Source organism: Melanotaenia boesemani, chromosome 24 (assembly GCF_017639745.1).
Source record: "Melanotaenia boesemani isolate fMelBoe1 chromosome 24, fMelBoe1.pri, whole genome shotgun sequence".
In the NCBI taxonomy this organism is placed as follows: domain Eukaryota; kingdom Metazoa; phylum Chordata; class Actinopteri; order Atheriniformes; family Melanotaeniidae; genus Melanotaenia; species Melanotaenia boesemani.
In genome coordinates this window covers 483982-500659 of record NC_055705.1, presented here as the reverse complement: position 1 = coordinate 500659, position 16678 = coordinate 483982, and the positions used below count along the sequence as shown (strand labels likewise).

General features: G+C 44.6%; 2 protein-coding genes across 7 annotated transcripts in view; both read right to left on the bottom strand.

Moving 5' to 3' along the window:
* Window positions 1–1633, bottom strand: part of ptprnb (protein tyrosine phosphatase receptor type Nb) — a 67191-nt gene extending 65558 nt beyond the window's left edge. For 3 of the 4 annotated variants that reach the window (XM_041978379.1, XM_041978382.1, XM_041978381.1), the window contains exon 1: window positions 1437–1633. In XM_041978379.1, coding sequence (XP_041834313.1) covers window positions 1437–1512 — 76 coding nt within the window. In that variant the 5' untranslated portion in view covers window positions 1513–1633. The remainder of the gene's footprint in view (window positions 1–1436) is intronic. The other variant, XM_041978383.1, reaches the window with a different exon arrangement.
* Window positions 1634–2880: 1247 nt separating this feature from the next.
* Window positions 2881–16379, bottom strand: LOC121635717 (aspartyl aminopeptidase). Of its 3 annotated transcripts, none has more exons than XM_041979029.1 (15): window positions 16265–16379; window positions 15781–15871; window positions 14505–14593; window positions 14320–14433; window positions 10930–11055; window positions 10168–10292; window positions 10018–10102; window positions 9823–9930; window positions 9565–9642; window positions 8406–8486; window positions 8015–8175; window positions 7056–7095; window positions 6872–6973; window positions 3996–4163; window positions 2881–3153 (listed from the first exon to the last, which is right to left on the bottom strand). In XM_041979029.1, exons 1-15 carry the CDS (start codon window positions 16268–16270, stop codon window positions 3103–3105), a joined length of 1425 nt encoding a protein of 474 aa, XP_041834963.1. In that variant the 5' UTR covers window positions 16271–16379; the 3' UTR covers window positions 2881–3102. The 3 variants fall into 3 exon arrangements, with proteins under 3 accessions (XP_041834963.1, XP_041834964.1, XP_041834962.1); XM_041979030.1 differs by lacking the exon at window positions 16265–16379 and adding an exon at window positions 16057–16156; XM_041979028.1 differs by lacking the exon at window positions 16265–16379 and having other exon boundaries at window positions 15781–15893.
* Between the last annotated feature and the right edge of the window lie 299 nt (window positions 16380–16678).

Below are 16678 nucleotides of genomic sequence, written 5' to 3'. Positions count from 1 at the left end.
CACTGCATGGACTCAGGAAGACTTCCAGAAACCACTGTCTGTGAACACAGTTCACCCTGAAACCCACAAATGCAGGTTAAAGCTCCATCATGCAGAGAAGAAGCCAGATGTGAACAGGATCCAGAACCAGCTTCTTCCGTCTTCTCTGGACCAAAGTTCATTTAAAATGGTCTGAGGCAAAGTGGAAACCTGGATGAAGATGTGAAGTAGTTTGTGGAAAGCATGGACGGCGTGTCCTGCAGACTAAAGAGGAGAGGGAGCATCCAGCTTGTTATCAGTGGACAGGTGAAAAGCTGCATCTCTGATGGGATGGGGCTGCATTAGTGCCTATGGCGTGGGCAGCTTCCACATCTGTGAAGCTCCATCAATGCTGAAAGGTACATGGAGGTTTTAGAGCAACATCTGCTCCCATCCAGACAACGTCTCTTTCAGGGAAGGCCTTGCAGATTTCAGCAAGACGATGCTGAACCACATCCTGCATCCATCACAGCAGCATGGCTTCACAGGAGAAGAGTCCAGCTGCTGAACTGGCCTACCTGCAGTCCAGACCTTTCACCAGTACACAACATCTGGAGCATCATGGAAGCAGGAATCCAGCAACCAAGGTCCAGGACTGTAGAGCAGCTAGAATCCTGCATCAGTCCGGGTTCCAACAGCTGATATGTTTTTATGTTCTACTGGAATAAAATGTGGGTTGATGAGATCTGTCAATAGATGAATTCTGTTTTCATTTAAATCTAACATTGTTGGATTTGAGTTGTGTTATCCAGTATAGTCTATATGGTCATCAGACATCTAAAGACACCTTTTATCTGCATTTCCATCCTGACTGCTGCTCCTTTCTGGCCCATCTACCTCCAGTAGATAAATTCTCATGGTCTGTTTTTCTTTGCATGATTTTACAACTAGACAGGACAGCAGCGTCCTCACCTCGCGCTTTGTTGCATAACAAACAAGAAAATGATTCATGGAGTGGAGCATCAGACCCGGTCACAGCGTTTGCGTCAGTGACGCACCGATTTGGCGCCGATGTAAACAGAAGAAAGATCAACGGAGATGAATGGAGGACGGTTAAAGGGAGGAGAACAGGAAAGCTGCTGCGCACACAGCTCATCATCTGATTAAAAACTCGAGAAATGAACTCTGTGCCGTTTAAAGGAGAATGTTTTTCTTTCAGCTTCATTATTCGACTTTAATACAGAATCCATGACAAGAAAAACTTACACAAACACAATCTAAATATTCATATGCAAACGTTCTTAAAACCTGGACAAAATGTGATGAAGTGGGTCAAACAGAAGCACAAAGTGCTCTAAGCTTTCTTCTGTCAGGAGCAGCAACAGGAAGTCGTGATTTACGCCTCGCAGTTCATTAACGCGCCGCGCATCCACCTGCTTTTCATCACATTTTACCAGCAGAAACGCGGCTTCTCTTACCGTGTCTGGTGGCGGAGCAGGAGGAGGCGGTGAGGAGGAGGAGGCACAGAGCCGACCGGAGCCGCGGAGACCTCATGGTACACACAACAACATCCACCGGAGCGAGGAGGGGAGAACCGCCGCTGCTGCGCCGCCTCTACCAGCTCTCCATGTCTGAAGACAGGCTGCTGCTGGAGGAGGAGGACAGATGGATGGGGAGGGGAGGAGAAGTGGGAGGGCAGAGGAGGGGAGGGCTGCTGGAAACATACAGGCCGCAGGAGGCAAGGAAGGAGGAAACTAAACTTCTCAGAATAAAGGGCGCTCCAAAGATGAAATGTTTATAATAAATAAAAATATTTCATATCTAACCAGATAAACTGGGAATGTTCTCGGTTACTGGCTTATAAAAACATCTAAAAGACTGATGACTGTCAAGAGATGCCAGTTATCCAGGAGGAGAAACAACACAACATTTCCATTAACCTAAATACGACTGCAGCTACTGGATCTAAAACCCAAAAGAAAACGATAATTAAATGGTGAGGGTGCCAGGGTTTGGTATAAAAGCAGCCTCCAACAAAGGTTAGATCTTTTCGAGCAAGACTGGGTAATTGCTTCACCACTTCGTGTTAGACTCCATCTGAGAATCATTTCTCAATATTTTTCAGTGCAAAACAAAAAACAAGCAAACGAATAAAGAACAAACTATAGATTATAATACTGTAAAAAAGGAATCAGGAGTCAGAGGAAATCTCAGTGTGTAAAGGACAGAAACTACTGTTGGAGGATCTTTGAACCTTTAGACAGCACTGCAGGAAAAACTGTTAGTCCACCAAAATACTAGAAATATAAAACATCTATGTGGAGATGCAATTTGTCCAAAAACAGAAACATGTCCCGACGTCATTGATTTGCAGACAGCAATTCTGTAGCAACGTTAGCATCAAGGCACTCTGATCAGCACAAGTCTTTATAATAAACTCTAGGCCAAAAACTGCTGAGTCATGTATCTGTCTCCAGCCTGAGATGCTTGGTCATGGTGTTTTCTTCTACCTTTCTTGAGGACAGGACCATCCATGCTAATATTCCTCTTTGGTTATCTCAGCTGGACCTTACCACCCCCATCCTGGATGACTGACGCATCAAACTCTGGTTGACCTTTTTAGACCAGGAGACCATCTCTGAACATCTCTGTCCACCAGCAGGTTGCTCCGTTACATCATGAGTGACCTGGACGTCTTACTTTGGGATCTTAGAGACTATAATAACATTGTTTCCCCTCCTGAGACAGAAGCTCGAAGCAGAGTCTCTGCATGATGACTTGGCTCACAGGTCCAGCTCACCGAGCCAGAAACTGTCAGGGCTGAGGTGAGATTAGATTACTGCAGCCTCTGCTGCAGCATGGAGGACATTTACACCTTCTGTGCATTAAATCTGCAGCAAGAAACAGAAACTGGAGACGAGGGAAGAACTTAAAGGAGTTTATTATCTAAGAAACAAGTTCCCAAGTGCTGCATCTTCCAGTGACTTGCCTGGCATGGTGGGGTGTCAGATGAAAGAATAAAACAGTTACATTTTTATAAAAAATAGTGACTTTCGTCACAGTTAAAGCTCAGGGCTGTTGTGTTGCATCTGCAGCTCCAACAGAAACAGTGTGGAGTTGACTTGGTGTCAGCTGTTGAGGCTTCTAGTCGACGACCAGCGAGCTCCTCACAGAGGGAAACAACTCAAAGAAACCCTGCAGGAGGAAGCAGACGGCCAGTTAGCATCAGCCTAAACCAAACGCAACCACAGAGAGACTCATGGAAATCACTAAAACCTGCAGGAAGACCTGCACCTGGCAACTGTAAATCATGAACATGAGGGGCTGATTAATTGTGTCTGCTGGTAAAACAACATGTTTGTTACAGGAAGTGTCGAAGTTAACCAGAGTCCAGAGGAGAGCTCCTGCTTGCTGCCTTCTTCCTGTTTTTTAGGACCTGTGACTGCAGCCAACCAGACTTCTGCAGCATTAGTCAGCAAAACTGTGTATAATCAGACCTATGAAGGATTTGAGGATCAGTTAGAGGGAGTTCTGACTGTAGCAGCAGCAGACTCCGTATTGTAATAGTCCAGGGGACAGACAATACCAATCCAGGATTCTGTATTTGCACATTTCTCATATCAATTAATACATTAGTTAACTGAGAGAAGTAGTCTGTCATATTTTCATCCATCAAAGAACATGCAGGAGAAGACCCTAAAGAGAAAGGTATAAAAAGTGTGTGGAACAGTACCTGATTCATTAGGAAGGTGGGAAATTAGAACCTGCCTGTTTTAACACTGTGGGAAGAATCAACTGTTCTTTATTTTTAAGGTTTTCTCCAACACAACCCAACAGCTACAGGCAGGAGCTACGAGGAGACCAAAGCAAATGTAAGTACTGAAAACCACAATGAAGGAAGAACTACAAACCACGTCTGGACAGACTAGAAGAGGAAAAACATGATCATGCAAAAAGAACTTAAAGGAAAATAAAGATCAGCTGATGGATTTCTTGACTAAACGAAGTAAAGATCCACATTTTTAGGTGGATGTTACCTTGAAGAGGCTGGTGCTCTGCAGCACGCTGGAGGTGCAGCACATCTCCCTGATGGAGTGCATGGACAGCTGCGGAGCGCCGACATCCACCACGGGGACGCCGAGGCGGGCGGCCAGGATGGGCCCGATGGTGGTCCCACACGGGCTGTCGTTCCGGACCATCACGTCCTGCAGGACCAGAACACATCTTCATTCTCCAGCTTTTCTGTCTGAAAGGTCCACGTTTACAGCTCCCCGCCGGACTTACAGCAATGTTCTGTCACATTAGTTCACACTGTTCCATCAGATAAACGATTACATAAAAATACCCAGCTCACTCAACACAAGACCAGTTTAGACCAGTTCCTTCAAACGTCCTGCACACGGACAGAAAGACCCACTCCTATTACTGCTAAGCCAATCATGAGGCAGCGTGTGTCAGGTTCCCCGTGATTGGCCAATTCAGCAGCCAGCTGACTGAGATCTAAAAACACAACGTGGACAAGGTCCAGATGTTCCTCCAGTCCGACCCACACAGCCGCCTACTGGGACCAGCAGGTTACGATGCTAACCGTGAGCTAGTGTAAAAAGATTCTCAGATTCTTAGATTGAGTATCGGTATTTAAATGCCACTTTGGCATCTGCTGGTTCAGGAAAACACAGCCCCCTCAACCCATTATAAACTGGCACTGCAGTGGGCAGCCCCGCCCCTACAACTGAGCAACTTGTCGCTAAAATTAGCCAGTTTTTAGACCTCTGTAGCGACTCTTTACTCTTTAGCAATAAATTTAGCAACTTCTTCTAGCGCAGGCTCCTCCCCTGCCCGGAAGAGCTAAGAGGCGGGTCCTCGCTGGCCCCGCCCCGGCGTACAGTGGGAGATTAGTGCCAGACTGTAGACCAAAACATCTAAAAGATGACCGCTTTAAATGTTTTTAATTCATCTAGTTTTAACAATAATCCACGTTGTTCTATAGTTTACTCCATCTGGTGGGCTGCATGTAGCGTGGGGGGCGGTGGACGTAAATCACCCCCGTGGCTTTACAAGCGGACTGCTGGCTTGTACAGGATGTCCAGATTCAGGGTCTCAGCACCTAGAAGTTCGCCTGCACCTCCGAAGCCACAATCAACCCGCACTTCGTCTGGCCTGTAGGAAGGCTGCTGGTGGTGCAACCGACGCAGCTTTTCTCCCAGAATTCATTGCACACAAGACGGTGGCGAATGAGCTCCGAAGGGTACATCGTTTTATTTTTTAAACTAGCCGTTTGTAGAAAGGTAGAAACCAAGCACATTAAAAACATGTTAAATGGTGGCATTAAAATCCTGTAATAGAATAGAATAGAAATACTTTATTAATCCCTTCAGAGAGCCTTCAGGGAAATTTGGGTAAATATGTGATATTCGTGGATTTTTAAGGGTTAATGACGAATTTACTGGCTAGAAAACAACAGAATGTTTTTTTTTACATTTTTACCCGGTCACTGTTAACAGTCACTAAAGTGTCCTGATAAGCAGGAATTTCAGAGCTTTAACCCTTCTGGGTAATCAGGGATTTGTGTGTTTTTTTTGTTGTGTTGCTCTAAATGTATGATTTTTTGTAAGAAATAGTTTCTTTTGAAGAACTTTGATATTCAGAGGTCACTGGGGACAAATTACTATCCTTCTGGGCAGTCGGAGGACAAAATAGACAAAAACTGCCATTAAAAGATTATTAAACGAATAAGCAAGTCTTTTTGGAACAATCTTTGTATTTGTTGGTGTTTTCAATGTTATTTTGTTATTTTATGTATTGATTGTGGATTAAAAATGTTGCAAAGTGCAAATGAAATGTTCTATTTGAGAAATTTGATGCTGGTTTAAAAAGTGTTTCATAAGGAGAATTATTAGAGTTTTTTAACGGTTTTACCTTTGACAAATGACGTCTTTCAAGCATTGGCCTATGATGGGAAAATGGCACAACATCATGATGAACAGTCCAAATGACAAATTTTACCATTTTCTTTCAAATAAAACCACGACATTAGCGAATGCATGGTTATATTGTGTTGTGGTTGAGATATTTAAAAAGTGTGGTATTAATGGAAGTCAATAGGAATTTGTAATCCAATGAGATAGTACATCATTAATCTATGCTCAAAAATCTAAAAATGCAGCTAAATCAGTTTTATTCATTTTTAGTATATCTAAGACTGATCTTAAAATTAAATCCTCAACCACCTAAAATCTATTATATATGAAAAAAACTGCAACTTTTCTGCTTTTAGTTTTATGAGAACAATGACTGTGTTGGAAAACTGGCATTTAAAGGGTTAAAAAATATTTAAATTATTTCATACTGGATATTTTTGGTAAGGGCTGAAGATGATTAAAACATCTGAGCCAAAAAAAAGTGGTAAAAAATATCATTTTTTAATAGCAGTTTTTGGAAGGGGACTTTTTTTTGTCCTGCGATGACCCGAAAGGAAAGAAAACTAGTGTTAAAAAGGGTTAAGTGATTCATCGTCCTACGTCTTGCTATGGGAAACACTCGTTGGCTAGGGAGGCCGTCCCATTTCACGAATGGTAAGCGGACTTCGAAGTGTGTAGCCTACTAGGACACTCCAAAGCCTACGTGGAACACTTCGACATCTACGTAGGACACTCTGAAGCCTACGAAGGACACTCCTCCTCTTTTCTCTGTCTCTTCATGCAGGAATGTGATAAAGATCTTTCCCTGCTAAAAAGAAGATTTAATGTGACGGTGATCCATCATCACGTCGGCTCAACATTATATCTAATATTTAATACTGATTTCATGGTTAGGGGTTAACGTGTGTCCCTGGGTTTTTCCTTCTTCGGCGTCTAAACCCGCCTCCACTGCTGAGTAAACACTTCACCGCCACCACGCAGACATGTGGTACCTGCAGCGGCACGCCAACCCGGCTGGCCACCTCCCTGATGACGGAGGCGGTGACGGCTGTGGTGGCATAGCGCTGGTTACTGTTGAACTTGATCACTGGACCCTGAAGATGGAGGAAAAAAAAGTGAAGTTCATGACATTCCCGGTCCTTCTGCTTCATCTCTGGGATTATTAAACACCCTGACCTGGTGGAAAGCTGGGCGGTGGTTCTCTTCATGCTTCTCCCTGAGAGGAAAACATCATCAAACTTTAAATTTAATAAATAAAAGACTAAAAGTGACAGAAAGGAGGAAGTGAAATGTCATAGTTGTCATAGGTTAAGATCAGCGAGTCCAGGTGTGGTGGACAGGTTCTTGAGGGCTGGAAAGGTTCTGGTGTTTATGCTGGTTTTGGTTGTTCCAGCTGGTAAAATCTCTCAAACTGATGAAGATCATTCAGGGTTCTTTGCTATGTCAGAGTCCACAAGTTGCCTCCTGGGGCATGAATGTGTGTTAATGGGTGAATGTGACACGAGTGTGAAGCGCTTTAAGTAGCCAACATGACTGGAAGAGCGGCAGATAAGGACCATCCATTCACCACGTCACCATGTCTGCTTTCACTTTTTAAATCAGAAATAACTTCAGTCCTGCTCAGAAAAAAATCCATTTCTAGGACTTTAACCCTTTAAAACTGCAGCTCCTCCTCCTGAACTACACCTCCTGATCTACGACTCCTCCTTCCAATCTATGGCTCCTCCTCCTGAACTACACCTCCTCCTGAGCTACGCCGCCTCCTCCTCCTCCTCCCTATCTACGGCTCCTCCTCCTCCTGAACTACACCTCCTCCTGAGCTACGCCTCCTCCTTCTGATCTACGCCTCCTCCCTATCTATGGCGGCTCCTCCTGAGCTACGCCACCTCCTCCTCCTCCATCCTATCTACGGCTCCTCCTCCTCCTGAACTACACCTTCTCCTGATCTACGCCTCCTCCTTCTGATCTACGCCTCCTCCCTATCTATGGCGGCTCCTCCTGAGCTATGCCTCCTCCTCCTGGATGCTGCGGTAGAGGGGTAATAAAGTGGCTTTGGGTGGGGACGTGGATGAAAGCGTGTTATTGGAGGACGCCTCTGCAGCAGGCCTGCAGGGCGTGGTGATGTTGGTACTGACTGGTAGTTGGGGTGAACGGCGTGCGCCATGTCAGCGCTGATCATGAAGGAGAGCGGCGCCGCCTGCTGAAAGGCGGTGAGGTTGGAGGAGGAGGCGGCGAGCCGGCTGAGGATGAGCTCCGTCAGGTTGGACTGAGCCCCCTGAGCACTCTCTGACCCCACCTGCAGGAAAACACAAGTTTCCAGACATGACGAGGAAGCATTTAAACGTCACTGACAAACGGGACAAAACCTGCAGATATTCCGTTTATATGGACATAAAATGGAGAAAAAGCTAGAATCAGACTGAGCTTATTTACATGGACGGATATTCAGTGGATGTGGATAAAGTTAGTATGCAGGTCTAAGACAGGGAGCCATCTCTGTCCATCAGAGACGGGTGACGCACCCACCTCTTCGTTGTCATACAGCGTGATCATCCGGATGTTGGGGTCTTTGTCCAGCGAGTCTCCGGAGCAGGACTCCACCAGCCCCTGAGACAGGAGGTGATAAATAGAGCTAAGAATGGAGAAGCCCTGGGAGAAAGCAGTAAGAGGAGGGCCTCACATGCTGGCTGCTTCGCTGAGATAAACAAGACATTCTTGGTCTTCTAGACCCAGAAACTTCAGCGAAGTCCATGTCATCAAATGACAAACATAAAATGAAAGTAAACCTGATCCGAGACGTTTGTTCGGAGTGGCTGAAACCTGCGGGAAGTCCGACTTTAAGGAAAATCTGTTCTGAATGTGGATCAGAAAACATCTTCAGCACAGCCAGTTATTTATAGCAGCTTCTCTCCTCCAGTTAAAGAAAACATGGATGCTTCCAAATGATGCCCTCTTTATAAAATACTACTTAATCAGCTGGTGATGAGAAATAAAAACTAAAAATACTTTAATATTCCCCAAGTGGAAATTATTATCTGTTTTGTTGGTCATATCTTTATTTTGTTATGTAATTTTTTATTCGTGTTACGGGTTATTTTCATTTTTCAATTAAATTAAATATCTTGTATAAAGTATATGTGACATTTTCTATATTTGAATTTGTATTTCTTTAAATTAAAATAAATAAAATAATCTGTTACTTGATCTTATTTATTTAATTAAATAGATTATTCAATTATTTATTAATTCAATGCTATTAAATGAAATATTTTATATAAAGTAAGTTATATTATGTCATTTGTTATATCCTAGTATTCTTAAACATTTTTTATTATTTTAAAATTAATACAATATTGGATTTTTTTCCATTTATTCAAAAATTACATAATTTAAATGAAATATTTTAACTATGTTAGATTATTTTATATATTTTTCTTTATTTATTCTTTTTTAAATAGAATCAAATCTAAATACAATCTAATTAAATAATTTAATGTTAGTTTATTTAGTTTTTCCATCTTTGTTTTCAGCCCTTTTGTCTACTGAAGTCTGAAATATTTCTAAAACTCTACTGAAAAATCTTCCTCAGCCCCAGAAGATGACTCTGGAATAAAAACCTTCTGAAAGGTTCAGTTTTTTTACTGCTCAGGTCCTCGGCATCATGCGAGCGAGGACGAAGTCTGACCTTCAGGGCGCAGTAGCAGCTGTGCAGGTTGTCCAGACGAGGCGAGTAGATGAACTCCTCGTACACGCCCCCCAACGCCTGGAGGAGGACACGACAGGAGACACAAATTAAGCTAAACTCTTATTCCCAGCTCAGATCCACCAGAGAAAAACATTTAAAACTTCTAATATCCAAAATGAGACCTTTCAGCATAAACTTGTGACCAGTTTCTACTAGACTCGTGTGCGAGGGCTACTGGCGACGGGTTTCTGGACTCACCGCCGGCTGCGTGTCAGCCAGACACAGCTCAAAGTCCAGCAGGTCTTCAGGCTGGGCCTCCAGCTCTGAGCACAGCGCCCTCACCAGCACCGGCTGGTGCTTCTCTGCCTGATGAGGAGGCAACTTTCAGTCAGCTTCCATCTTTGACCTCACATCTTCTGTTGATTTTTATCAAATGTGATTCTCTGTTTTTACCGTGTTGGCGCCGCAGGAGGTGTCTCCAGAGGAGGCCAATCCCGTCTCCAGCTCCTCCTGGACCACGGTGGCAATGATGGGTACGCTAACACGGAAACACGCATTAAACACGTTCCACGGAAACAATGATGGTGTGAAAGTCTGACTTACAGGTGGTTCTCCTTGTTGGGGCCGAAGGAGTCGTTGATGTCTCTCTGCAGGTGGATGGCCAGATGGGGGATCCGGAGCAGAGGTCTGGGGACGTGGACCAGCTTGTGGACGAGCCGGCCTCCACTCTGAAGGCAGAAAGTGTTGCTTGGGTGTGAGAATTTTCATATCAGACTGATTATTCTTTGGAGCATAACTTTAAACTGCTGTCATGGCTAAATCACAGAATGACACAGAACGGGATAAATTAGAGGGAAATAAATCCCCGTTCGCAGAATAATGAAGTTTTGACTGAAGAATGTTCAGAAATCAGGATTTAGTGGCGTGCTCTCCTCCAGTGTTTGACTGGAGGTGGAGCTGGACATCATGTGATGTCCGTCCGGACCTAGCTTCTCCTGGCTGGGCCACAGAGCGGGGTCCTGCTGGGAAGACTAACCCGGGTGGCATAAGGAGGAAAATGGTTGTATGTAGCTTCATATCTGTATTCTTCCTTGTCACCACTGCTTCCTATCCAACAGTTGGTGAGACTCTAGCTGCGTTTCCATTACCCCTGGAATTGATCCAGCCCACTTCCTGTGATGTGATGTTGATTTAGGAAGACACTGTGGAGGCCTCTTTGATTCCAGGGAAAGGATGTCCAAGAGTTAAACCCTGGTCAAAAACATTTCTCCCATATTTATATAATCCTACAAGCATTTGTAAACAAACCCCACCCACACCAGTTCACATCTTCTTCTCTTGTTTTTGGTTCTGTGGCAGTGTTACCTTGACCATCACACGACCAGCAATGGTCAGGTCTCGGTCGAACCAGGTGTTCCAGATGCCGCCGCCGTAGCACTCCACCCCCACCTGCAGACAGCCCTGCTTCGTCCTTTTAGACCTTGGCTTCACCTGAAAACAAAAAGTTACCCGACAACGTTTACAGCCAACATCTGAAAATGAACACCTGCTAAAGGGTCTTCCACGGTTAATATATAATATATAATATAAGATAAATCTCTCTGACATTCAGGTCCTAGCCCTGACTGAAACCTGGATCCGTCCAGAAAACACAGCTACACCAGCTGCCCTTTCTGTCAATGCAGAATTTAGCCAAACACCTCGCTCAGCTGGACGAGGAGGTGGAACAGGCTTTCTTATTTCTAAAAAGTGGAACTTAACTTCTGTCCGTCCTATGGCTAACTGCTCATCACCTGAGTATCACGCAGTAAAGGTCTCTACACCCATCACTGCATACATTCTGGTCATCTACCGCCTCCGGGTGGCAGTATAGCTGAGTTTGTCTCTGAAATGGACATGATTCTCTCTGACATTCCTGATGATGGCACACCACTAATTGTCATGGGAGACATGAACATTCACATTGACAAACCACAGGCAACTGACTTTCTGGCTCTTATCTACTCTTTCAATCTCAAACTGGTACAGACTCCTCCAACACACAAAGCTGGCAATACTCTTGACTTGGTACTGACCAGAAACTGCTCCACAGCCGACCTGTCTGTCACCCCGCTGCACCTCTCTGACCACTTCCTGGTTAAATTCTCTGCCTTCCTTCCTCATGTCAATCAAGCGGCTCCAAAAATGGTGTCCTACCGCAGAAACTTGAGATCCCTCAGACCTACACAGCTGTCTGATGAGGTTTACTCTGCCCTCCCTTCCCACTCAGACTTCTCCTTACTGTCTGTTAATGAGGCTACAGAAACACTCTGCTCCTCTCTCGCCTCCTCTCTGGACAAACTCTGTCCTCTGGTGTCAAAACCAGCCAGACAAAACCCTCCCAGTCCATGGCTCACAGAGGCTCTAAGGGATCACAGAGCCGGACTCAGGGCGGCTGAAAGAAAGTGGCGCAAATCAAAAGAGCACACTGACTTGTCTGAGTAGCAGCAAAAACTTGTAACTTTCACATCCAGCCTAAAGGCAGCCAAGATAGCCTTTTATCAGAACAAGATCCGCAATGCTCCCAACACACGACTACTGTTCATGGTGTTTAACTCTCTTCTATCTCCACCACCTGCTCAGCCTCCCACTGTGCTGACTGCAGAAATGTTTGCTTCCTACTTCACTGAAAAGGTTGCTACCATCAGTAACCAATTCACTGAGCCGGACCAACTTAGCCTTACCAAACCAGCTACTGGTGCCTCACTCTGCTCCTTCTGTTCTCTAAATGAGGACGAAGTCTCTAAACTTCTAGTCAGCTCAAAACCCACAACCTGTCCTCTTGATCCTGTTCCCTCTGACATCCTGCAGAGCATTTTACCTACAATCAAACCTGCAGTAACCCATATTATCACCTCCTCTCTTAAATCCGGTGTCTTTCCTTCTGCCTTCAAGCAAGCTCGGGTTACCCGCTGCTGAAGAAACCCACACTCAACCCAGCTCAGGTTGAAAACTACCGGCCGGTCTCACTGCTTCCATTCATGTCTAAATTACTAGAGCGTGCTGTCTTCAGTCAGGTCTCACAGTTCCTCCAAGACAACAACCTGTTAGATCCATATCAATCTGGATATAGGCAAGGTCACTCTACTGAAACTGCTCTCCTGTCAGTTACTGATTCCCTACGGGTTGCCAGATCCACTGGTCAATCCTCAGTCCTTATATTGCTGGACCTGTCGGCTGCCTTTGACACTGTCAACCATCATATACTGTTCTCCAAACTCTTAGAGCTTGGCATCTCAGGATCTGTCCTCTCGTGGTTTACATCCTACCTCACAGGGAGATCATTCAAAGTATCTTGGCGAGGGGGCGTGTCCAGATCACATGGGCTGACAACAGGGGTGCCTCAGGGCTCGGTGCTCGGCCCTCTTCTCTTTTCCCTATACACCTCCTCACTCGGTGCAGTCATTAGCTCTCATGGTTTCTCCTACCACTGCTATGCAGATGACACTCAGCTTTTCCTTTCTTTCCCACCTGACGACACAACCGTCTCAATGCGAATATCAGCATGCCTTGCTGATATCTCTGCATGGATGAAGGATCGCCACCTTCAGCTAAATCTGTCCAAGACTGAGCTTATTGTCTTCCCAGCCAGTCCTTCTTTACCACCACAGATAAGTGTGCAGCTTGACTCAATCACACAACTCCTTACTGGCTGGCCTGCCTGCATGCTCAGTTAAACCTCTGCAGATGATCCAGAACGCAGCAGCACGTCTGGTCTTCAACCAGCCCAAAAGAGATCATGTCACTCCACTGCTAATTGCTCTTCACTGGCTTCCAGTTGCAGCACGCATCAAATTCAAAGCTCTGCTTCTGGCTTACAAAACAATAACCCAAACGGCTCCGGGCTACCTTCACTCCTTAATCCAGAGCTACACTCCCTCTCGAAACTTACGCTCTACCAGTGAAAGACGCCTAGTGCTCCCACCACAACGTGGCGCAAAATCAGTAGCTAGACTCTTCTCCTCTGTTGTTCCCCGGTGGTGGAACGATCTACCAAACTCCGTCCGATCCGCAGAGTCCGTATCCACTTTTAAGACCAAGCTAAAGACTCAGTTGTTTAAGGAGCATTTCCACATTTAGCTTAACTAAATGAGTCAGAAAGATTTGTCCAGCTTTTTGGCTCAACCAAGTACTGAAGAAGCTGTGTGCACTTATGCCCAAGATGATATTGTGTGATGAAATCATGCACTTATGACCTAGTTGATATTGTGTGATGAAATCGTGATCCTGTATTTAAATAAAATGACTTAAAAAAAAAAAAAAAAAAAATTATATGCACTGCACTAGCACTACACGACAGCACCTGGGTCCAACTGGACTCAAAAGCGGTCTGACTATCACTTAATGATGACGTCCCATCTTGTTTGAATTCATGCTTGTGTTGTTCTTCCTCTCAAATGTAAGTCGCTTTGGATAAAAGCGTCTGCTAAATGACTGTAGAATAGAATAGAATAGAATATGAGGACAAACTTGGTGCCACTAACAGCAGAAATCAGACCTCCGAGACTTGTCCAGACATGTCAAATAACGAGTTTTTCTAAATGTGATTAGGACAGAAAAACACTGAAACAGGATCTTTGTTTGGCAGCGTAGATTCACTCTCCAGAAGCTCAGACATGAAAATAAAAACCACTCATGGTGCAACTGGCTGCTCAGAGGATGTCAGATTAAAAGCAGCAGCCTGTGATTGACAGGTGGAGGTGGGCGGGCTCTCACCCTGAGGCAGGGGCTGTCTGTGTGGGCCCCGATCATGGAGAAGCCATTTCCTGGCAGGTAGCATCCGCCCACGGCGAAGGCAATGAGGCTGGAGAAGTTCCTGGTCACAAAGTACTGCAGAGAGGAGGATTATATGAAGACCAGAACCTTGGATAAACCCACCTGGACCTCTAACCCCGACCCACCTTGCGGGTTGGCTTGATGTCCCACTGCTCTGTCTCCTTCAACTCGATAAATCCAGCCTCCAACAGACGCCGCCTGCATTCATCAACCACTGCAGAAGAAGAAGAGTTTCTGGCTAACCCTGTGTGACACCGGACACGGCTCTGCTCTGACAGCTGGACCTGGGATGACTCCACGGTGCAGAGAAGTCACCAGGCTGACGGCACGCGTTAGCTTTTTTTACTACACAACATGTTAGCTTTAGCATCATCTCTATAATCTGTTTCTATGGTTACTAAGACCCGCCACAGCTGGAAAAGTCCGATTTTAAACTGGCCTCAGGATTGGGTCTGTGATGTGGTTCTGTGGACTTCATTGGATTGTGATCTCCAACTCTCACTGAAGCGATTCACAGCCGAGTGTGAGAAAAGAGATGGAGAAGTTCACGTATCTCGGGGTCTTGTTCAGGAGTGAGGGAAGGATGGAGGGAGATGGACAGGCGGATCGGTGCGGCGTCTGCAGTGATGTGGACTCTGCATCGGTCTGTCGTGGTGAAGAAGGAGCTGAACCAAAAGGCAAAGCTCTGGATTTACTGATCGATCTACGTTCCTACCCTCACCTATGGTCACGAGCTGTGGGTAGAGACCGAAAGAACAAGATCGCGAATACAAGCGGCTTTCCCCCATCATTTTATAACCATTTCTTAGTGATGAAGTAATTTTACTTCAGCAGCAAAAAGGGTTTAAAAACAACTGGAAGGCCAGAAAAAATCCTAGAAAGCTGCTTTAAATGAGCAGATTTGTGGCCAGAATTCCTTCCTACATGAGATGAGATCATTTACAGATTTGAGGCTTTATTTCGTTGGACAAAGGTCAGAAAACAACGATAAGAGCTGCTGAGATGAAGCAGCCGCTGACCTGCGCTGACACGTGCACCTTTTTAACGCCTCGCGCACACAGGCTCCTCAGCTTACCTCAGGGGTTAAAATCAGCTGTTTGTGTTACTGCGAAAATACTCCGAACATGTAAAAAATGTGGCAGAAATCTACTTTTCCATTCTTTTAACATCTTAAATCTCTAACAGAGGAAACCAACTTTTAGGTGAACTGGGCTAAACAAAGAGCTCATTATTCTTATTATTCCGGTTACAGGTAGAGTTAAAGCAGCATCAACCAGAGAGGAAGAGTAACAGCATCTCATACTGCAGTATAAACATATCTGAACATCATCGTTTCGGCATGTGTTCTAGTTCATGGTTTTTAATAAGTTACCGGGTAATAACCACAGATTTGTCTATTACCGTGATAAGGAGACACTCCTCTGTTGACAAACTGCAGAAACTCTTTGGCTGCAGACTGAACGGCCTCTTTGGAGCTCTTCATGATCGAAGACTGAAGAGAAAACATGAAAAAGAAAAAAGAGAGAAGAATGTCTGAAAACCAGCTCAGTTACGCCACAGCTAGCAGTAATCAGCTTCTTGCTGCAAGCTCCGATTACAAACATTTTACAACTTTACAACAAATTAAAATATCTAGCAGGCTAAATAAAACCGCAACAAACTAAGATGCAACCGAACCTTCAGAAACACAAAGAACCGCCTACAAACAGCTTTAGTCTGATAATGGAAGCACGGGACAATGATAACCCTCTGCTAGCTAACCTGAACGGAAAAACTCTCCGTCTCTTCTTCTGCGCTCCTTTTTCTCTGCTGACCAAAGTCAAGGCAGCTCAGAGTCAACCGCTCCACTTAACACACCAACAGCAATCATGTTTATGGCCCTTACCTGCATTAAATGCACTTTCCAAAGTCTGAACTCCGGCGCAGTGAGGCAAGGAAAAGAAAGCCAGAGATAAACTGGAAGCAGTAGAATAAACAGCAGCTACTGATTGTAAAACGTGACGCTAGCGACACCCCGCGGACAGGAGGTGTAATAACATCACACATTTCACTTCAGCATTAGCTTGCAAGTAAAACGAGCGATAAGCCTGAAGAAAACTAGTCAGAAGAAACTACTATACTCCCCCCAATTTTCCATTCAAAATCAGCTTTACTCACCGAGATAAAAAAAAAATTTGTATTCACAATTGAAATATATATATATATATATATATATATATATATATATATATATATATATATATATATATATATATATATATATATATATATATATATATATATATGTCTAGAAAGCTCT

Coding starts and splice junctions, on each gene's coding strand:
- LOC121635717 (XM_041979028.1), bottom strand. CDS start 15,886: ATGTTTTCTCTTCAGTCTTCGATCATGAAGAGCTCCAAAGAGGCCGTT. Junction 8,487..9,564: donor GCTGCTACTGCGCCCTGAAG/GTCAGACTTCGT, acceptor CTCCTGTCTCAG/GGGCTGGTGGAGTCCTGCTC. Junction 4,164..6,871: donor GGGTTGGCGTGCCGCTGCAG/GTACCACATGTC, acceptor CTGGTCCTGCAG/GACGTGATGGTCCGGAACGA.